The sequence below is a fragment of the Vigna unguiculata genome, chromosome 11 (genome assembly GCF_004118075.2).
Source record: "Vigna unguiculata cultivar IT97K-499-35 chromosome 11, ASM411807v1, whole genome shotgun sequence".
Lineage (NCBI taxonomy): Eukaryota > Viridiplantae > Streptophyta > Magnoliopsida > Fabales > Fabaceae > Vigna > Vigna unguiculata.
Window position 1 is genome coordinate 30,002,916 of NC_040289.1, and position 23,817 is coordinate 30,026,732.

Sequence of the window (23,817 nt, forward strand, 5' to 3'; positions counted from 1 at the left end):
TCTTATGACTTTTTCCGTTAATTGAGGGAAAGTGTGCTAGGTTGTCACAAGTTTACTAATAGCATCTGCACTTTAAGATTACCAATTTTGTTTTCATTGTGTCATGTTTTAAAAGAAAAAATTAATACTTGTTTCAGCTACACTTCTTTTGTTGAAATAAAAAAAAAGCATAATGTAAACATAGAATAAAACTAAGCAGATTTAAGATACATGATATGAGAGGAAGAGATCCAAAAAGAAGCAATATAATATAAAAAATAAACAATATATTCATCAAAATATAATATAAATAAAAAAGTTTCTTATTAACATAAGGTTTTTTATTAAGTGACACTACAAAAAATCATGTAAATTGTGGCAGTTTTAATGTGGTGGTTATTTAAAACTGTCACTTTTTACAATATAATATGACATTTATTGAACTGCAATATTTTACATGTAAAATATGGCAGTTTGAACTTACGTCCTTTAATAAATGTAGCTTCCCGAGCACTAATTCCCTCTTAATTTTCAATTAAGCATTTCCACATTTTGACGTCTCCTTCATTTCGACTTTTCCGCATTTTGGCTTTTCTTCATATTCTCAAATCACATTCGACATTCTTCGGCATCCTAGTTCAACCAATTTTCGGCTTCGTCTAGTATTGGTAAGATAAAAAAAATTGATTTAGGGTTTTCATTTTGGAGGTGCATTTTGATTTTTGTGTGGTGGTAGGTTAACATCTTAGAGTTGCCTCTCAGTCTGGAGTTGAACACAAAGATATCGCCCTTTAAAGCTTCATCATTTTGGATTAAAGGCAAAACCGATCATTGTTTAGTATTTTGGCTTAATCGTAAGTCTACGAGTAGTTTGGAGTTAAACCCATTATTTTGAAAAAGAGAGTGCTGATTCTGATTTGTGTCTTTGAAGTCAGTGAGTAATCTGGTCTTCCTCTCTCTCAACCCACTTCGGTCTTCCTTTCTCTCAAGCCACTCTAGTTCTGTTTTTCTAATTCAATTTGTGTTGTTTCACAAATCTCAGTCAGCAAGGAAAGTGATGTTGACGATGTACAGAGAGATGCCAAAGAGGAAATTGGCATACTAGGGTATATTTCTCTTTTTTTTTTAATCTTCCATTGTTACTTCTTCTATCAATTGCATATTTTTTCAATTGCATCCAACCCATTAAAAATTACATGTAATTAAATGATTTTAGGTGCAGAGATGATTTATCTGACTATAACATCATATGAGTTATTAAATGTTTCAAAGACATGGAACCTAGTTTATCAGTAGGTATTACAATCCAATTGTGTCAATCCATTTAATAGATTCATGTTATTAACCAACCTCGTGCCCACAAGTTCCAACCTTGTTCGATTTAGAGTTTTAATTATGGGAAGGAAATATTCGTTGTTGTGGCATAGATGATTTTGAGACTGTCTCACCACTTTTTGTCTGCACTGGTTTTTGTGATTCACTCGTACCCTTCAGGATCGACTCATCCTATTTGTGAGGATTTTCCTAATTCTTTATGTGATTAAATGATCTTGTAACATCAATTGCTTAGAATTAAAATATATATTTTTCATGTTCTCATTCCATTTGTTCGTATATTTTGGTCTTATTTTTTTCACACCTTTTTTCGTTAATGAGGTCTGTTAATGTCTCCCTTACGAGACTTGGTTTTATGTAGGTGATACCAAAGAATAGCTCCCTTTATTTTTTTTATTACTTGCTGATTTAATACTTTCAAGTGGCAGAAAAAACAATATGAAAATTGAAGGAATCAACAATGAGGAAAAACTATTGTACCATTGGTTGCTCAAAATTAGAAAATACTTGTCTTTGTAAATTAACTATTTAGTACTCTTATATGAGCTTTTGCAACATTAACTTTTCCTAGTTTATTCTTGAGCTTTTTTGTATGATGTTGAAACCATTGATTCAACTTGATTTTGTGTTATTGAATTATGTTGAGTTTGTCACATACATTTTTAAGTAAACTTCCAACTGTAACCTGATCACAAAGTTTAACCAGTCTCCTTGAACGTTCAATAGCTCAGAGTGTGTTTAATTTGTTGGAATGCTTTCTATTTTTACTAATGATAATTAAAGTTCCATTTAGTTCATTCAGATGATAATTAAAGTTCCCTTTAGTCTCCCAAATGACTTGTTATCGGTTTTATAACCTGTTATATCAAACAAAATTAATAATCATTTTTATGTCTTCTAATATTTTAGGGTTTTCTGTTTTTACGACAATTTACTATACTAAATGTTTAGTAAATTTGTAATTGATTTTTTTTAATGTACTACATACTTTAATTATTTATCCAATTTATTGATCGAAGAGAATTGTCTTTGAATAAAAGTTGGGATATTCTGCAATACAATTAGCACAATACAACTACATCTCGATTGTTAGAGGAGGAAGCAAATACTGTATAGGTTCTTCATTTTTCCCTTTATCATAAAAAATCCTTTCCTTTTTCTTCTCTATTGAAGCAAATATTGAAGCTTGGAGATCCCTGCCTACCACAAACCACCTTCTCCAAGCTTCAAACACAAGCCAAAAGCTCCAAGAATTGATCCAAGATCAATCTTCAACAGCTGCAGTCTGAATGATTACAAAAGAGAGAGAGAGATTTCCCAAGTTTCTAGAACAGTTTCGTGCTAAAAAATGATCAAGTTGCCTCTCTTTTGAAAATTACAGCACTTATAGTCAAACTGTTATGAAATTCAACAGGTTGATTTCCAAATCATTCGGTTGATTTCACTTGACTTAAGTGAAATCAGTCGATTAAAAAATAAATCAACTGATTGAATAAGTCACAATTTTAGACTATTGCAGCTAACCTTTTAACTTGTTGAAAGACCATTAAACAGATTAAAAGACACATTTTAACCTGTTGAAAAATCATTCAACAGATTAAAAAACACAATAAAGACCAAATACATCAAATTAATGCTACAAGGTCTACAATGTGAATTACAAACATCAAATACTCTTTCTTAATGATTTATCCATGTGGAGAACACACGTTCCAGACTTGACCAACATTAATACCATCAAATCTCCTTATCTTCATCAATGTAGGCTTGATTCTAATGGTAATGGCTTCTAAGTAGTTCAAAAAGCTTCATCAAATCTTCATGAGACACACCACCTTGGCTTCACATGTCAACAAAGTGTTCTTGAGCTACATCCCTAGTTTGCCATTTTCTGAATCCACATTTTGAACATGGACACTTAATGACAAGACCATTGCCATGTTCAAAAGCAAAATCCAAAAAAATGTTCAACACATTTGCATATGCAATGGTGTTTCGGGGTTTAGAAATCCATGATTTATCTATTGGCATGACTACAAAAAAAAATTAATTACTTATCAAGGGAATCATACAAGGGAGAGGGTGGTTAGAAGAAGATTGTGAAGGACAATGGTGCCCTTGTCAACCTCTATGGCATAAACAGGCATGCTACTTATCCTATAGTCTAAGTATGTTCATTTCTCATTCAAAATCTCTCAACTAAGATTAGGAAAGACTTACAACATACAAGTAAAACAACAAAATGATACTCATGCAGCTTGTAAAGATTTTTAAAGATAGCAAACAATGCGTTCAAGATTAGCTGGCGAAAGTTTTTAAAGACAATAAACAATGTAGTTTTTAAAGGCTAAAACAAAAAATTATTAGATGGTTCAAGACCATCATGATCTAAAATAGAATTTAAATAGCGCATGATTAAGTATTATAATTTCTTTCTAATAAATTGTAAAATTTGAATGTATTATATAAATATAGGTTGGATTAGGAATACGGGTGCTTGTGTTTTACTTAGTGGGTCAAGACCATCATGATCTAAATTAGTATTTAAATAACACATGATTACGTATTATAATTTCTTTCTAATAAATTGTACAATTTGAATGTATTATATAAATATAGGTTGGATTAGGAATATGGGTGCTTAGCGTTTTACTTGATAGTTTCACCAAAATAAGACATACTAGCATCCTTCATTTATTTTAAATAAAATCAATTAAGACAAAGCTTAAACAATGTTAACAAGGCTATTATCCTTGGCGCAACCTTGATGTGCACAAGAGGATATGTCAAGAGAGAAAAAGGAAAGGATTTTTTATGATAAAGGAAAAATGAAGAACCTGTCCAGTATTTGCTTCCTCCTCTAACAATCGAGATGTAGTTGTATTGTGCTTATCGTATTGCAAAATATCCCAACTTCTGTTCAAAGACAATTCTCTTCGACCAATAAATTGGATAAATAATAAAAGTATATAGTACATTAAAAAAAATCAATTACAAATTTACTAAAAATTTAGTATAGTAAATTGTCATAAAAATAGAAAACCCCAAAATATTAGAAAACACAAAAATGATTATTAATTTTGTTTGATATAACAGGTTATAAAACTGATAATAAGTCGTTTGGGAGACCAAAGGGAACTTTAATTATCCTCTGGATGAACTAAATGGAACTTTAATTATCATTAGTAAAAATAGAAAGCATTCCGGTAAAGCTACTAATATTATTGGTTGTTATTTCAATCGCTATACGACTAATATCATTAACAAGTCATTTAATCGCTATTTCGGTGGTTAATTTGAGACATATGTAAATCGATGGCTATTTCAGTCACAATTTGAGACTGCGTTTTTTAAGTGGCTAAATAACTTTTATTTGGTAATAACAATTATGCAAATTTAATTTATGATTTTATTCTTTAAAGGTCTTCTTAGAAATTGTAAATTTCATATATATATATATATATATATATATATATATATATATATATATTATTTTAACCATAATTGTTTATCATCAGAATTCTTTAATTAATTACTCTCAATGTTATCAATGAATAATGAAAAAAATATAAGAAGTTAAGGGTCATTATTATGCCTCTTTCTAAAATTATTTCTACTAAAATAGATAAGAAAGGAATGTGTCATACATTCATGAAAAAAAATAAATTTATGATATAATACAATTTTAATACATTTAAGGAGGAATGAATTTCTCATTATTTAATGTACTAAAATTCTACTTAATGCCAAATTATCATTAAGATGCTTTTACTTATTAACATAGACCTGTTTTAGTGCATCGTAATACACCTGATGAACGAGTTAATAATCTCACATACTTGACATTAACAACATTAAAACGTTGTTCCTCATTATAGTTTGGTTTTGGCACCTGCCCTCCTTTTGTCATTGTGAAAGAAGCTCCATTCTCAAATGCGTCTTTCACTGAATAAAACTCCCATGCATCTCCATCTGCATGACTATTTTTTCTCCATGTTACCTTTGCAAATTAAATTAATAATAAAAGATTAGTAAAGTGACATACATATCCAACTTTTGTGATGTGTTTTTAATTGAATATTAAGTAGTTGAAATGGAAAAGTTAAAATTGCTAACCTCCTTACTTCCTTTTGTTGGTGCTATAAAGAGATTAGCTTCACTTTTGAGACTAGGTCTCATACTTCCACCAATGGCATATTGCACCCATCCTAAGTAAAGATTGTTAACTACATGTGCATACCCATGACGAATCCTAACATTTTTTATTCACGAGGAAGTATAAAATTGTGAAATTTATTTAAATTTGTGTATATTATGTACTAATTGAATAATTAATTACCTGGGCATGCGTTGATTACAATTAGGTCCAAAATGGTTGTATACAACGGTAACCTTCATGTTTTGGTCTCTTATATAACCATCATCATGTCCAAGAAGCATAACTTTGTCTTGGTTTCTAAACCAATTATTAGATATAGTCACATCAGTTGAACCCCGTGTTACATCAAGTAAGCCATCTTGGCAATTATAAAGTGTATTATGATCAATCCAAATCTTTGAAGCAGTAACCAATCTTATTGCATCTCCATCTACATGACCCAAGGGAATCACCTTTCCTTCTGGTCCCATCACAACTCCTGGAGCTTGAGGCTTGCAATGATGAAGCCGAATGTTATGGATGATTACATTTGTGGCCTAAAATTAAAATAAATAAATAAATGAAGTTGTTCAAAAAGTGTTAACTTTTATAAACAAAATTTGAAAAGATGTGAGTGCATACAAATTTTATCACAAGAATTTAGTTACTGATTACCTTAAAGATCATTAAACATGCATTTTCAGCAATGTCAATATTAACGCCTCGACCATCAATGGTTGTAAAACTACTAATTAGAAGGGGTCTTTTGAGTTTAATATGCATGTCTTTTTGGAATGTGATCCACACTTTATGTTGAATTACAGAAGCTCCATACCTCAAGGTACCAGGTTTAGGGCTTATAGGATCATCACTAGGGTCCATAACTTTATAATGGACGAGGTCTTTACCAGTGTTGTTTGTCATCTTACCAGTGTAGCCAATAGAACATGTTGCTAGTTGAGGTCGGTTCATCCTCCATTCAGGATTCAATCTCCAACATCGATTAATCACATTCATTTTCAATCCATCTATTTTAGATTGTTTTGCAACACCAAGGTTTGGGATGAAGACAACAACAACAACAGCTAAAGAAAAATGCCAATAATTAAAATTGATATTGTAAGATATCATCGTAAAGGATACTTATAACAAAAATATAGAAGAAAAGAGAGAATGTTTGATAGTATAATTTGAAAAAAAAAATGTAATATGAAAAGTGATTATATAGAAAAATTTATCTTAAAAGTTCGTTTAAGTTGTTTCCGCAAGCTATGTCAATGGGTATTCCTTAGTACACAAAAACTGTTAATAAAAATAAGTAACTATGTTTTCTTAATTAATTTTGAATGTTAACCTTAAGTTGTAACAATTACCTAAATTTTCGCAACCATCGAAGTAAATTTAGAAATTCAGGTATCGCCTTACATTAATTGTTAAATCAACTAGATATAAGATAAACTTATGGTATATAAGTGGGTGCAAACTTCATCTTATAAGTTGATTTTGTAGGGTTAAGTTATGTTAGAAATCTCACATCGACTAGAGATAAGATCAATATCCAATACATAAGTGGATGCAAATATCACTTTATAAGCATGTTTTGTAAGATTGAGTTAGGCTTAAAGTTTACTTCTTATCATGATATCAAAGTCATGAGTTAGAGTTTATCCTAGTGAAATTTATTATTTGTTGGGCCTATTGTTCCATCTTGCAATCGAGACACTATTAGGTTACCCACTTTTATTTATCTGCATTTTGTCCTTATATTTCATATGAATATATTCACTTTTATGATGAATACAACTATTGTTTATGTTCCAAAATAAAATTAAAAAATTAAACTAAATTTTATTTAGTACAAACAATACTAAATCCCATAGACAAATAATTTGTCAAACATAACAAATGAACCTACATAAAATAACGTTAGTGAATTGAACAACTTTAAAAGATGTAAAGCTCAATAATGTATAGTCTAATTATTTATCAATGAATATATATTGTCTAAAATGATTCATGATTTTTATGATAATAAATAATAATAATAATAAGATTTGGTCATAATTAAAACTATTATCAAGAAGAGCAAGATGAACACACAAAATATCCAATTAGTCTATAAAAAGTAGGAATGGGTAGATACTACATAAAGTTTAAACAATATTACACAAAGAGTTAAACATATAGACTACACTACTAAAAAAACACATATTTCCTTTGTTTTGAAATACTTTTTGTAGGAAATACATATAAATTTTGTTACGAAAAGAACATTTTTTTTTGCAAAATATTTTGTATAAAACACTTTTCGCAACAAATTTTGTAAGAAATACTTGCGAATTTTATATTTTTGTAGAAAATAATTACCCACGAAGGAATTAGCTGTCAATTAAAATTTTTACAAAAAATAGTAAGAAAAAGTTTTTTCTTATAAATTTTTTCAACAAATTTATAAGAAAATTTTCATGTAATATGAGAATTTTTAGTAATGCTATTATTAGTGCAAAAATTGGATTTTGATTTTATGATGACTTAATAGGGTGTGAACTTTTTATGCTGATTCTGAAATCGACATAGAAAACTTTTTTTTTTCACATAAAAAGTTTTTGCTGCAGTGGTGTATGTTACATAAAACACTAGAAGACATTACAAAAAAAAAGTGTAAGATGAACTGCATATTTAAATGAACCAAATACATTGTAAGCTTAAATGAAGATTAGACACTATGACCATAACACAATGTCTAGAAGACATTAATATTATAAGTATACTACAAAGCAATTTGCAAAGATAATATGTCCGCCAGAAGAAAATCATACATTGATAAAGCATAATAAAAAGATTAATGTACATATATCAATGATCATATTCTACACTATTATGATACACTATTATGATAGAAGCTTTCCCATGCAAAACTATTAAGAATTCCAAAGTAATTACGTGAATTTATTATTGTGAAGAAAACAATTTTCAAGAAGTTTTTTCATGCCAGATCATGAGATCATTTATCCGGTCAATTACACAACTTTATCATCTCTTATATGATACAAGGAACATTTATAAATTTTTTTTTTCTAATGACAACTTTCTTGTAATTATTAGGAAAAAATTATCGTTATGTTAAATTATTAATTAAGGAGAAACAATGATTGTTATGATAAAATACTTACTAAACTTGTTATATGATTACTAATTATCTTGCAATATGATTGTATTTATCATATAATATATGAGAAGGACTTTGAAAAATTAAATTATTTCTAGAGTCAAACCTTCACAACAAACAAGTTATTTTAAAAAGGAACTATGAACGGAATATTAAAAAAATTGATAAACAATATATATATATATATATATATATATATATATATATATATATATATATATATAATTCTAACTGGATGCATAACTATAACTTTGAAAGTCTATACAAAGTCATGATATTTGTGTCATCTTCCATGTACACATGCTTGGATCAAAATCTTTTCTACATTTTTTTATTAGTGTGGGAGAATCGAAGTAGAAAAAACACAGTTATAATAATTTCATGTCTTTATGAAAGACTTCCAAAGCTAAAGTAGAAAAAATGGCACACAATTATGGAGTTGTAAAAAGTCAAGTCTTTCATGAGAGTTTTCATATTTATAAAATTTAATATATGATTTAATTCTTTAAAGGTTATCTTAAGTTCTTACACTACTATAGGAAAATCTTTAAATAATGAATAAATTTAGTGAAAAAATAATTAATTATTATAATAACTAATTTAAATATTAATTTATAAACTAAAAATAGTACTAACTGAATTAGTTTCAAAAAATTATAATTGGTCCCTAAATTAGTAACTAAAATAGTTATTATTATGAATTGATCTATAAATTGATCACTAACATTAGCTACCTAGGTTTCGATTACAAAAAAATTGATTTCTAGATTAGTCTCTAAATAATTATAATTATTTTTTATCTCTAAAATTAAGTCATTAATAAAAGATTTTCTGTGATTATTTAGCATCAAAATTTTTAATAAATTACTTTCAATGTTATCAATGAATAATGAAAAAGAAAATATTACAAAAAAATGTTATGCCAAAATCATAAACAAATCATATACAAACTAAAATCATAAAAGATAAAAAAAAAAAACATTAAGCATATATAACATATGACATACGACATGAACTAAAAATTTTAATATAGGAATAATACAATTGAAATCTTAACCAATAATAGCAATGACTAACAAATGATATCTCTCCAATGCATATATAAGGTTTGTACACCTACTAGGTATATGACATGAATGTATTAACTTTTATGACGCATAAAATGTAGAATTATCAAAATAGATTCCAATCAATGAGTCAACCTGGTCCATCACAGATTAAAGGTCGGGTTAAGAAAATTGCAAATGTTGGTACGGGCTAAAATGAATCTGTTTCACTAAAAACTCGACTCACTCGGATTCAACATGTGGTGAGTCAGGTTGGATCGTCAATCCCCAATAAATTTTAAATATTAAATTATATTAAAAAAATGAAAACCTTAAATGTTCTTCTCTCTCTAATTCTTTCTCTAAACTAGTGTAATTGATTCATTTTTGGCGTAAAAGTGAATGATACAACTTTATATAGATATTTAGAACAAATACAACGTGTAAAAATGTATAAAAAAAAATTCAAAAAGTAAAATGACACACCAAAGTCACAATTATTAACTTATTGCCACTTTTCTTTGGCTTTTAATACCTTTTCTTTTAGTTAAAGGTAACTTCGATGAACCTATAATATGTCTTAACTTTATTTAGATTTTAATCAAAATTATAATTTAGTTTTTTTTTAGAATTGAAAAAAAAAATTGTAATTTTTTTAATTAAGTGAGTTAAGCCATTTAACCCATCAACCCATCGTGGGTTAGATTGGATTCGAAGTGTCTAAGCTTGCTAATAAGTTAACCAGATTGGATTGGTTCACTAAGTGGTTAACGGACCGGATGACCCGTTTTGACAACTCTAATAAAATGGTTTTTAATGTACCAAAATAAACTAAGCAAAAATAAAACTAATTTTTATTTAGTAGAAATAGTCATTACTAAATAACAATTTGGCAAACATATAACTCAACCAGCAGAAAATAATGTAGTGAATTTGAAAAACTTTAAAACATATACACCTCATTCGATTGGATGGATTGGTGAAAGAGCGATAAATTAACACAAAAATATAGATATAAACTAATTAATGTGACCAATAATATGATAAGAAATAGAGATGAAAAGAAAGGAAAAAGGTAAATTACAAAAAATGTTAAATATAAAAATATAATAACTTGGTAAAAATAAAGATACATACAGTTTCTCCTCTATTTCTCCCCTAGACCATATTTTTAAAACTATAATTAAATATATCTGTGCAATACATATTTTCAGTATTTCTTTTAGGGTTAATGGAATAATGCACACATCTCAACAGGTTTCTCTTTCTCTATAACTCTTGACAAAATGGTATCGGAAAAGTTTAAAGAAATTATGACATTTCCATTATAAATATATAATTAAAGGACACAGTGCAAATAGAAGTGTCAGCTCCATTTTTGTAACCTAGCAAAATTTCCATGACCATACCCTAGATATTAGAAGGATCTAAGCACAAAAGAGTTTAGAAATTTAGAGTATACCATAAAATATAAGAGTAATAGGTGTTATATCACCCTAAACCATTTAAGACTACCTTGAATTACAACAAGTTATATTATTTTCCTGTTGAGTTAATTTAATTTCTTATAACTATACTCTTTTAGTTATTATTACAATATGTGAAGTTTTAACATTTCAAAATCAAATGAATCAAAAGAGAAACAAGATATATTTCACAAAGGAACTCATCAGGGTTCAGCTGCATCTTCTTCTGTGTGAACTGTCAGCAAATACACACAGTTCCGAAACTCTTAAATTTTTATGGTTAAATTTCTCTTATTTCAACCATTTTATTTATTTCCTAGCCGATCTTAGATTGGTTCCCTCAATCCCCAACTATTTTAATTTGCTCATCGATATCAATTTAATTTGTAAGAATTTTTTTCTCTTAAAATTCTTAATTCAGATTGCAGGTTGCAGTTTCTATTAATAATAGCTGGTAAACTATACTGTTCCGGTCAAAATCTATTGCAACAGCGGAAATTATCACAGACCAAAATTCTCTTAAAACTTGTTATATATATATATATATATATATATATATATATATTATCTTTTAATGTTATTTTCTACATATATTTTACAAAACTTTTGATGAATACATAAGATCTAAAAACTCCAGATATCATCAGAACCAATATCAAAATCCCACCACTCGTGTTGTGTTTCCACGTCACTGTAGGATCCATTTACAAACCTTTTCAACCTCTCACTTACTTTGGTAGCTCCGAATTGAAGAAAAGATTGAGGAATCTGCATAAACCCATCAGGTTTTTTTTTTTTTTTCAATATTAGAGTAATAAGATATGACTGTACATATGTTAAGAAGAACACATCAAATTAATACGAAAAACATCATTAAACAACAGCAAAACATACCTCAGCATGCACAACATGAAGCACCGAGTCTCCAGCGAGTGAGGAATGGGCACTTCTAACCTCTATGTTCTCCTCATGCAGCATTCGAATGATTTGATGGAAAATGAACTGGTTACCTATCCCTGTAGTCAGAACAACTTGTAGGGAAGAACCCACTTCTTGAATCTCAAGTTGTGGAGATTTTGGGAGTGGTGTTGCAGCAAAATTAGCACTGTTATTATTGGAGAAGCAACCACGGTATCTTTTCTTACTACCCTGCAAACTCTCTTTCTTCTCTTCTGCCATCTTCACCTTCGCCTCCAAACTCTTTATGTAGTTGATTGCCTCATCCACTTGATCAGGCAGTGCCAATGCTTCCTGCGTCATCACCATCAAAACCCAAATCAATAACATCATTCATATTCAAAACACACACCTAACTATTCTAGGTATGTTCAAGTATTGTCGGTTTTGGAACATGAAACTCTACGAAAGTTGGTAAGGAAAGAAAAGAAGGAAGCTTTAGAACCTTGGGGTTGTAGCTAGGGAGAAGAGAGTTGAGTTTGTTGAAGAGGATCTTCATCTGGTTTCTTCTGTTCTTCTCAACGAGTCTTCTTTCAACCTTGGTTGAAGAGGGTTGAATTCCAAGCTGATCCATTGTTATGCAGTTCAATTCTCCACCAAGCTCTGAGTTTAGAACATAGAAAGATGAATGAAGTGGTGTGTGCATGTGGGTATATATATGTGAAGTAGTTACACAGAGAATACTGAAAGAAAGGGTGAGAGATTATTGATGATGGTAATGGATGAATGGAATTGTTAGAGATCAGAAACGTCACTTCGTGACGTCATGTTCTTGACTCTGCCATGTCTGAGTCATTTTTGTTTTGCTCTGCCGTCCAAATATACACGTGCCTTTTTTTATGCACTTTCCTTGTTTCTTTCTGACTTCAATGGTCTGCGTTTCCGCGTAACGCTAACAAAATACATTCCTAATTCTTTTCTATTACAGTCATGCCTTTGTCTACATCATCCTGTTCTATATATTTAATTTTTTTTTATTAATTTCATCTTCTACATGTTCAAAAATGTAATTAAAAATGTTTTAAATTTTGTGAAAAGTAATGGAAAGAGTGAATAAAGTGAAATAAATAAATAAATGGGTTAGCCCAGTTTTCTTCATTAGGATGTTGAGCTAATCATTTCAGCATTACTTTTAATATATTATATAATATACATATGTATCATTTAAAGGATTATAAGTTTTTATTGTTAAAAATGGTAAATATTCAATAACGTTATAATTGAAGGTATCAACAGCTTAAAATTAGATTGTAATTACTTTGGTGTAATTGAATAACTTAATTTATTAAAGAAATTGTTTCTTGTTTTTTATAATTAAAAATGTTATTTAACAAATTAAGGAATATAAGAAAATGTCTATATATATAATTTAAAATGAAAATTGTAACTTTTTTTAAAAACAATTTATCTCAACTTGTTTTAAAAAGTTAAAAGGTAATAAGTTTATGTGTGTTATTGCGACTTCTACTTTATACAAAATTTAACTTCGTAAAAGAGAGAGACCAATAAATAAACAAATAAAGAATAAAGAATAAAATGGTAATTAAAGTAATACGGAGTTCATTATAACTATTATTTGATAAGTATAAACAAGGTTTTCTTCGTCGTTTCACAGTATTTTCATAAATAAAAAAAAGAATGAATGTAATGAAACATCGAATCATTATTTGTCTAATTAAATCTTCGTATGACTTCAAAGAGCAATTAAAAATGTAAAATTTAAAAATGTAATTTTTTATTTTTTAAGAATAGACTAGTTTGGCAGTTGATATTAACTAACTTATTTTAAACGTGAAAGTAGAAAAAGTTGCTATTTTATGTAAAGTTTATGTAAAGTTTAACTTTTATGCTATTATTACTTAATTATACATAAATCTTATCTGAGTTTTTCATTTGAAATTAATAAGATAATATTATATCTTAAATTGCGCTATAATTAAGTAGTGAAAATATGGAAATATTTATATGATGAATTAAAGGAGGAGTGGACTCTGAAAAAGAGAGGCAACTAACAAGAAAGTTGTATCTAACGGAAGACCTAATAGGACTCAACTAGTATGACTTTTTCTAAACTTAAAAATTAAAATGAAAAATATTTTAGAGTAAGGAAAATAGTTGTTGTTACTGCTGATTTTGGGTCTCAGTATAAAAACAATACTGATTTTCTGAAATTTATATGCAGAAGTGGTTAAGACCACAAAGTCTCTCGTCTTGCCACCAATAATCATAATAGGTCAAACTTTATTAGTATTTATATGTTCACTCTAATTTTCATAATAAAAAATGAATAAAATTATAAAAGTAAAAATAAATATAAATAATTTTTACAATTTTATTATAGATAGTTTTCATTTATTTTATAGATAATTATTTTTTTAGAAATGGTTATTTTAATTTAAAAAATTGTTAAGTTTAAAAAACTTGTCGAATGAAAAAATCAGTTAAAAAATAAAATTAGTAAAATAATTATTTTAACTTGAAAAAAATATTGGAAAAAATGTACAATAAAAATGAATCTATTTATATAATAGAATAGATAAATAAATGAATTTGAAAGTGAAAAATAATCTTTAAATCTTTTTTATTCTGATAATCTTTGACTGGTATTTAAAAATTAATTTCTTCTAAATATATAACAAGAATAAATTATATCTCTTGTCTGAATCTTAATTGAGGTAAATTTCATAAAAATAATAATTAAATAATAAGTTTATCCTCTTTGACAAAATTCTTACACGATCAGCACCCTTTTTTGTAATCAAACTAATAATTGAGGTACATTTCAGAAATTTTAATTAAACAATAGTAATAATATTAAAGCATAATAGTATGGTAAACACATTAAAGTTATAACATTATGATTATCCTTTACATCAAAGTCATTATTATGATAAGAAAGAAAATTACACATTAAAATATTTATACATTTTCTGATATTTTCAAGGTTTAAAAAACATAAATTGAAATATATATATATATATATATATATATATATATATATATATATATATATATATATATATATATATATATATATATATATATATCATGGCTCCATATACATTAAAAAATATTTCAATGTATATATTAGAGAAAAGGTAATACTGAGCATTATTTTAACGTATAATTAATTATCATAGATCATATCTTTAATGAAATTTAAAATAATTAACTTCGTTAATTGAAATAATATAAATTCATGTAATATATTTATTTACGCTTCAAGACGATCTGTGAGTAAAAGTTTAAAATGTAAAAGTCTGAAAGGTGAAAATTTAAAATGTTTGAAATGTATGATTTTTAAATTTAAAAAAAAAATCTCTTTAAAATTTATAACCTTTTCTAAATTATTCTGGGATGAAAAGATTACACTTTCCTATAGAAAAATTTTCCCTTTCTTTATATTGTTTTTGTCACTCCTTCAAAATAACTTTTCTTATTTATTTTGAATATGAATAAATAATAAAATTACATTAATAATTAATAATTATTGAGATGTGAATTTTTATAAAATTATTTATTTATTAATTATTTTTAATTAGTATTCTTAACAAACTAGTTAGCAAGTGCAGACCTATATCTTTAACGATTTTCTTAAAGAATATATTAAATTTGTTACGTAACTTTTAATTTTCGTATAAATATAAATAATTGATTAAAAATATAACTAATAGAGTTAAATATCGTAAACATAATTACAACAAATTTTACTATAACATCTTAAGTTTGAATGAAACCGTGTGTGAAACTCATTGCAGTGGTTCAATCAGAAATCACTAATTCAATCATTCAATACTCATGCCATCATAGCCACAAATCGATTGGTCGAGTTTTTAAGATGTTTAATCTTCGGATTGGGTGATCAAGTTTATAACGAAGATAATAAAAGATGAAAAAAGTAAAAAATTATAATAAAAAGAAAAATGTAGATGTAGAAATAACTTTTTTTCTTTTTTTAATAATGTAAGGAATTGAAATATAGAGTTAAAAGTTGACATTCCTACAATTGGGCCATATGACAACACTTACTGTAGTGAAGCTTCGAGGTCGAGGGGTCACTTGAGTCCATTCTGATTCATCATTAATTTTGTGTTCTCATTTGAAATGATGCATTGTGAGAGTGAGAATGGTGATGATTCAATCTCACTGTTCAAATACCGGCGCTGTCTCTCACCTTTTCTGTTCACATTATCGTGCCACCTCTGCCACTACTATGCAAATATTTGTTTGTTAGAGATTGATATTTTTCATCTGTCCTTTCCTGTTTAAGCTATTTTTTTTTTAAATAACTAAAAATGTAATAAAAAAATTGTTTTTTACTTGAAATAAAATGCCATGAATTTTATTAAGATAATAAAATATAACTATAACTCAATTTTATAGAATTGATTAAATAAGACAAGGGTGCATTCAATTATATATTCAATTTTTTATCGTATTTTTAGTAAATATACGAGAATTTAATTGAATTTAAGTCTTACATTAAGTAAATATAATAAAATTGAGTATTATATAAAGTTGAAGACCCATAAATAGATTTGATGTTGTAAGATTTTAGATTGAAGTAAGTATTAACCGGGTGGACTCGAGTCTCATTAATGTATATGAAAAAATAATCATAGATGTAAAGATTTCTTGTATTAAAAGTCTTTATGATAAGGGTTTGAGACACATGTTTCATTTTTGTGACAAGGAAATACAATGTAAAAGAACACATTTGAGGATGAGATGATTGAAAATTTAAGGATGAGATGATTGGAAATTTAAGAGAGAGTGTTCCATATTAAATAAAAATAAAAATAAAAATTGAACATCATATAACAATGAAACTCCGTATCTCATTGTTATTGTATCTCTTCCATAATTTTTCTTCAAAGCATCCATCAATTTTAAGAGGGTTAAATATGTTTTTAGTCCTTCAAATTTTAGTGAAAATTGGAATTACTTCAAATTTTAGTGAAAATTGGAATTACTTCAAATTTTAGTGAAAATTGGAATTAGTCCATTTTGAAAACCTTGAACTAATTTAGTCTCTTATATTTAGAGATGCATGGATTTAGTCTATTAAACCAAATTTTTTTAAGTTTATTTGACGTTTCAAACTCGTTTTTCAACTAACATTGAAGCGAGCAAACATGTGTCAAATGGTGTAAACAAACTAAAATACAATAATGAAATTTGCTTGAAACATCATATAAACTAAATAAGATTTGGTTAAAAGGACTAAATCCACACATTTATGGAGTTGAGGGACTGTATTAGTTCAAAGTTTTCAAGAAGGACTAATTCCAATTTTTACTAAAGGTTGAAGGACAAAAAATATATTTAACCCATTTTAAAATAACAAAAAATCTGGTAACCAACTAATATAAATTAAAATAGACTATTGATTAATAATATTGTTAATATATTTAAGGCTTAAATACCTTTATGGTCCTCATTTTCGTAGTGTTTGTTGCAGATGGTCCTCATTTTCACAGAATGTTTAGAATGGTCCTCATTTTGACCGAATGTTTAGAATGATCCTCATTTTCGCAATTCGTGTTTTATTTGGTCCTTTTCTGTAACGTCGTTTAAATCATTAACGGAACATTGTACAAGTGGCACGGTTTGTATTAGGGTGTGTTACGTGTAATGTACAGGTGGCTAATTAACGTTAATTTTTCAATTTAGGGGAAATTTTGCAATTAGAAAATTTTCTTTATCTTCGTCTTTCTTGAGTTCAGATTTGTAGAGGAAGCAGCTAATACTTGTTATTTCATCATTGGATTGCAGTTGGACTCTTCATTTCAATTTTCTAGTTAATCATCATCAACGAGGTAAGTGGGTTCAGGGTTTTCTGGGTTGTGTTTGCTCGTGGGTTAGGGTTTTCGTAATTCTATTTTTGGGTTTGTTTGTCTTTCGATTGTTGTGATGTTCTGCATGGTTTCTAAATTAATTCCATGATTTTGTGTAGTTTGTGTTTGTAGGTGGGGTTCATTGGGGTATTATTTTAGTTAGTTTGTTTTGTCGATGTTGGTGTAATGGTTCCCATTATTTTATTTGTAATTGATTGTAGCAGTGGTCCCCCATTGCGTTAAAGTAGGCTTAATAATACATCTTTTTTATCTGTTTAATTTACTTTAGGGCAATGAGTGATGATAGGTTCAATGTTATTGTCCACCACGGTGGTGAAGTAGAGGCCCATGAAGAGGTTGCTGAAGTAGAGATTGGGGATGCCAGTGGTCTGAATAGTGATGTTGAAGTGGAAGGTGAAATTGAAGTGGAAACTATGCCTGAAAGTGATGATTCTAGCAGAGGTAAATTTGAAAATAGAGCACGTCATTTAATCGATTTATCTGATGATGAATGACATTCAGAAGAATTACTTAGTGGGCCAGATAACGAGAGTGAAACAGCTGGGGATGAAGAAAACAATGATGAAAGGACAGGATGTGATCCATTCCAGACATTTGTAATGCCAAAAAGTATGGTGGATTACAAATGGGAAGTAGGAACTGTTTTTCTAGACAACAACCACTTCAAGGATGCCATTAGGGCTTATGCTATTCATGCAGGGAGAAATTTGAAATTCTTGAAAAATGATAGTAAGCGAGTTAGGGTTGGTTGTTTGGGTGCACAAAATAAATGTCAATGGTCCGCATATTGTTCCTATGTTCGTAGCCGTAAGATTTGGCAATTGAGAAAACTACTTGATGTTCATTCTTGTAGCAGGGAGTTCAAGATTAATATCATTAAAGCAAAGTGGCATAGTGAAACCTTGGACCAAACTCTAATAGAGAATCCAAAGCTAAAGATAAATGACGTAAGACAAAGGGCTTTAAGAAAATGGAATACACATGTGTCAATATCAACAGCTCGTAAAGCAAGGGCAATGGTTGCAGATATAGTAGATGGGTCATTTAAATAGCAATATAAAAGAATCTACGACTATGCACATGAATTACTAAAATGTAATCCTGGATCAACTATAAAAATCAAAGTGGAAAATGATAATGATGAAGCAATTTTTCAGAGGTTTTACTTCTGTTTAAAAGCATGTAAAGATTCCTTTGTCTTCTGTAGACCCATCATAGGTTTGGATGGTTGTTTTTTAAAAGGAAAATACGGAGGTGATTTGTTGAGTGTTGTGGGTAGAGATGCTAATGATCAGTTACTGCCCTTAGCGTATGCTGTTGTGGAAGTTGAAAATAAAGAAACTTGGACATGGTTCTTGGAATTGCTTATTGGTGATCTTGGAGGTATTGACGTGTGTAGGACAATGACCTTTATGTCTGACCAACAAAAGGTATGTTTAATATATGTTCAATTTATTAATTTTTGTTTAATGTTGTAAGTACTAATAATCTTATCATTGCACAGGGATTAGTGCTTGCCATTCAGGACCCACAAGTTTTGCATGAGGCATCTGTATGCAAATTTCAGAAAAAGATTCTCTAGCCAAAAATTAAAGATACTCATGTGGAAGGCTGCTAGGAGCACACACCCAGCAGTTTGGAAAAGAGTGGTGTTAACAATTAAAGAGTTAAATATTGATGCTTACAGATACCTTATTGCTATACCTCCAAGGTATCTCTATTGTACAAATACCCGATTTCTATACAAATACCTGATTTTTGTACAAATACCTGATATCAATATTGACGCTATTATTTATGCAGGTTCTGGTCCAAGTCTAGATTTAGTGGTCGAGCCATATGCGACACAATTGTCAATAATATGAGTGAAGCTTTTAATAGTGTCATAGTGGATGCAAGAGGCAAACCCATAATCACCATGCTCGAGGAAATCAGAGTTTATTTAATGGAAAGGTGGATCACCAAGAGAAAAAAGGTTACAACTTTTGAAGGAAACATTTGCTCAAAGGTCCTTGACAGACTACATAAGGAAAAGGAGTTAACCAAATATTGGATCCCAAGGTTAGGTTTTTGTCTTTTTTTAACACAATCAACTTATTCGTGTACTGATATGTGTAATGATATTTGCAGCTGGTCAGGAGAAAAGATATTTGAAGTGAGGCACATATCCATGGTTGGAGATAAGTACACAGTGAATGTGGATGCTCAACATTGCAGCTGTAGGAAATGGCTTCTAACTGTTATCCCTTGCTGCCATGCTATTGCAGCAATGAATTTCATCAATGTCAATGTTGAGGACTTCATACCAATCTGTTTCAGGAGATCCACCTATGAAGAAATATATCAATCCATCATCTTTCCAGTCAATGGTGAAGTCTTATGGGAAAGAACTCCCTACCCTGACGTCCATCCACCACATAAGAGAATCTTACCAGGAAGACCCAAGAAAAAAAGAAGGTTAGAAGAGTGGGAGTTGAGAAAGAATAACACACAAATCAGCAAAGGAGGTCATAGAAAAAAATGTAGCATATGCCGTCAGATTGTACATAATAGGAACAATTGCCCAGATAAGCTTGTGGATGAGCAGACTGCAACACCTGTTGAGACTGCACCAGATGCCCAAACTGTTGAGAATGCACCAACTGCTGAAACTCAAACAACTCAACCACCAAGGAATAAAGTGGAGAGTTAAGCAACACCACTACCAACACCAGAAGAACCATCTCAGCAGTTTAGGATGAAATTACAGATTAGGAGGAGGCTATGATAGCAGCTACAAACGTCTTAGTTATTTTTTAGAATTTCTGATGTAGAATTCATTATTGATGTACTGCATTTTGACTTTCTTTAAACTTCGTCCAGTTTCACTTTTGCCAAACATTGATGTAGTGCATTTTGATGAGGATGAATTAATGTTATGAATTTAACTTCTTCCAGACTTATATCAATTTAATTTTTCCCAAACTTAAATCAATTTCACTTACTTCAATGCTCAGATTAAGATGTCATTTTGAACATGTTGGGACTAATATCAACATAATCAAACTAATTCATTTCTTCATTTAACAATAGTACAAAACAGATTGGACTTTAAAATATTACACACAATAACAGTACGAATAATACAATAACAACTCAAGTGAACTCTATTACTAATTGCAGCCTCTTCTCAGCAACCTTCAATGACTTCTCCAAATCATTAATCTGCCTCATTTGTGTCATGATGATGACATCCTTTTCATCAACACCACCATTTGAACAAGTTGCAGCCCACATTATTGGAACCACCACTCTGTAAATCAGTAAACCAAAAATTAAAACCAATTTATTATTAACACAAAAATAAAAATAGATTGTACCCAAAATTTTCTACCAATATTCTTTGGAGTTCTTGCCAACCTCAAAGCAGCCATCTCTCCGCAACTACAAATCGGGGTTAATTCGTTTCTCGTTGAACCACCAATAGTGCACGAAGTGATACAACACGGTTGCCTCCAACGATTACAACCAGAGGTAAAGGAAGAAGATTGGGACCGTAACATACCTATATAATGGGATTGCAGGAAGAAGAAGATTGCAGCAATACCAATTGGGAATGGAGGAACAAGATTGCCAAAACTCACCAACTGCCCAAACATTCCCTACCAAAACCCTAGCTTACTTATTTATCCCCAAATATCTAATTAAGTCACCTGTACAGTACACGTAATACACCCTAATACAAATCGTGCCACATGTACAATGCTCCGTTAATGATTTAAACGGCATTATAGAAAAGGACCAAATAAAACACGAATTGTGAAAATGAGGACCATTCTAAACATTAGGTAAAAATGAAGACCATTTTAAACATTCTGTGAAAATGAGGATCATTTCCACCAAAAAAATATTTAAGCCTATATTTAAAAATTGAAATTTGATTTGAGCATAACTATAGTTTAATTGTATCTTTGACTACTTGAAATCTCCAACAAAGTTTTATTTCTTTGTAGTTTAGAAAATTGAAAATAATTAGTTGTTAATTTAGATAAATTCATTTACATGTAGACTTTGTAAATAAAGTGTATTACAAAGTTGTTGATAAAATTAGTTTTGCATGCTTTTTTTGATAACCTCATCCGCGACGATTCCTCATCTTTTCCGCGAAATTGCGGCGTCTCTTTTGGATTTGAACTAATCAAAACTGCAAAATTAAAGTTGTAGGAATACGAACTTTAGTGCATAACGAAGAAGTTATTAACGAAGATATGGTTGATCTTAGAATCAGTATAAGAAAAAAATTCCGGATAAAGTTTTGAGAAGCATCGAAGATTTTGCTCAATAAAATGAAAATGCCCAAAAATAAACAAAGGTGCTTTTCTGCTTCAGCTTTTTGACTTTAATAAATATTGAACAGACTTCAATTCCATGGTTGACCTATGTTTAATTCCTCAAGGATGAAGTTCAAAAACGCAATTATTTTTGTGCTGATATTATTGCGTCATTTACCATAAAATTCTGAGTATTATACTTCACCTATATTACGTCACAAGAAGAGTGCACTTTAATCTATTTATTAGACGAATCTAATTTTAAAATAATTTTTGGTAAAAAAAATCTCACACGTTGCTTAGGAAAAGAAAATAAAAGTTGACATTGACAGCAAGACAGCAATTTTAGTGTAGATATTTTAATTTTAAATTGTTTACGAATTTTCAACCCAAAAAATTCGTAATCTCTAATAAAAGAATTATAAAATTAATAAAGTACTATAAAGGACAAAGCAGTCGCAATAGGACATCCATGTGTCAAACTATTACACTACAGTGCTTAGTGTGATTTCAAATTCTTTGTTCTCTTCGTTGAAATTTTAATTCCTAACGAATAATCTTTTGTACTTTTCTAATTATGAATGAGTAAAAACAATAAGATGATTGGTTACTTGGATTGGAAAATCGTTTTAAAAAATTGCAAACACGTGTCCTATCCGTGTAAACACCAAAAAAATCATGATTATAAGTAGATACAATCATAATCATATTTACTACTTATTCAGATTTGCACTATTTCATGGAGGAATATGATAAAATATAAATAAAACTTAAATTAACTTTTTTTTATGAGTTCAAATTAACTTTTATACGTAAACTAATGAACTAATTTGTTGATTTTTTTTGTTTTTTGTTTTTTATTTTTTATTTTAAATTGTTATTTAATTTTAATTTTAATTGTTTTTTCATATTTTCAGGGTTAATTGATGGAGGTGATGAAGTGGATTTTAATTTGGGGATCGAGTTGAATATTTCAACTCAGTCTGGTTTTAGCATTTAATCAGGGATTGAGTGAAAATATGTTAAAAAAATTTATTTGACAGGATTTAAAACGATAAATATTTGATTTGTCAAAATTTTAAAAATTTTGGGATACTTAATATGTATTGTATTTTTAACTTTTAAATAAAAGAAAAATAAATAAATAAAAGAGGGTATTATAAGAGTGTTGAAATAGGTTCCTTTAGTTACTGAAATTTAACTTCATGATGATAATTAGTAATGATATTTATATTTTGACTTAAATATGAAATATGGATTTTGCTAAATATTGTGAATGTTTTGTTCCGTCCTTCATTTTAGAAGGAGTAATTCAGCTTTCATATAGACTTTTCGTATACTTTCCCTATTAATTTTTTACCATGATATTTATCAGTGTTTATACTTATCTATTAATACTTTATAAATATTTTTTATTTATCTTTTTTATTAAGATTTTAATCGAACTTCGAATCCTTAAATTCATTATTTATGTGTATGGAAAACATCCGTGTAAGAAAAAAATTAACTATTTAAATAGATCCATTTGTTAAGATATTGTTTGGCTTTTGATTGAGAAT

The 23,817-nt window shown here is 28.8% G+C and overlaps 2 protein-coding genes across 2 annotated transcripts; both read right to left on the reverse strand.

The window, feature by feature from the left end:
• Positions 1–5,089: 5,089 nt before the first annotated feature.
• LOC114168408 (probable pectate lyase 4) lies at positions 5,090–6,583 on the reverse strand. Its single transcript, XM_028053204.1, has 4 exons — positions 6,128–6,583; positions 5,654–6,009; positions 5,431–5,566; positions 5,090–5,314 (listed from the first exon to the last, which is right to left on the reverse strand). The coding sequence occupies exons 1-4, from the start codon at positions 6,581–6,583 to the stop codon at positions 5,090–5,092; spliced, it is 1,173 nt and encodes a 390-aa protein (XP_027909005.1).
• A 5,115-nt stretch (positions 6,584–11,698) lies between these two features.
• On the reverse strand, positions 11,699–12,768 carry LOC114170573 (transcription factor bHLH162-like). Its single transcript, XM_028056080.1, has 3 exons — positions 12,536–12,768; positions 12,028–12,384; positions 11,699–11,901 (listed from the first exon to the last, which is right to left on the reverse strand). The coding sequence occupies exons 1-3, from the start codon at positions 12,734–12,736 to the stop codon at positions 11,758–11,760; spliced, it is 702 nt and encodes a 233-aa protein (XP_027911881.1). The 5' UTR covers positions 12,737–12,768; the 3' UTR covers positions 11,699–11,757.
• Between the last annotated feature and the right edge of the window lie 11,049 nt (positions 12,769–23,817).

Excerpts from the sequence above, each read along its gene's own strand:
- LOC114168408 (XM_028053204.1), bottom strand. The coding sequence starts at position 6,583 with ATGATATCTTACAATATCAATTTTAATTATTGGCATTTTTCTTTAGCT. Across the intron at positions 6,010-6,127 it reads CATGTTTAATGATCTTTAAG|GCCACAAATGTAATCATCCA; the intron begins GTAATCAGTAAC and ends TTTTAATTTTAG. Across the intron at positions 5,315-5,430 it reads CAACAAAAGGAAGTAAGGAG|GTAACATGGAGAAAAAATAG; the intron begins GTTAGCAATTTT and ends TAATTTGCAAAG.
- LOC114170573 (XM_028056080.1), bottom strand. The coding sequence starts at position 12,736 with ATGCACACACCACTTCATTCATCTTTCTATGTTCTAAACTCAGAGCTT. Across the intron at positions 12,385-12,535 it reads TCCCTAGCTACAACCCCAAG|GAAGCATTGGCACTGCCTGA; the intron begins GTTCTAAAGCTT and ends GTGATGACGCAG. Across the intron at positions 11,902-12,027 it reads TTCATGTTGTGCATGCTGAG|ATTCCTCAATCTTTTCTTCA; the intron begins GTATGTTTTGCT and ends GGGTTTATGCAG.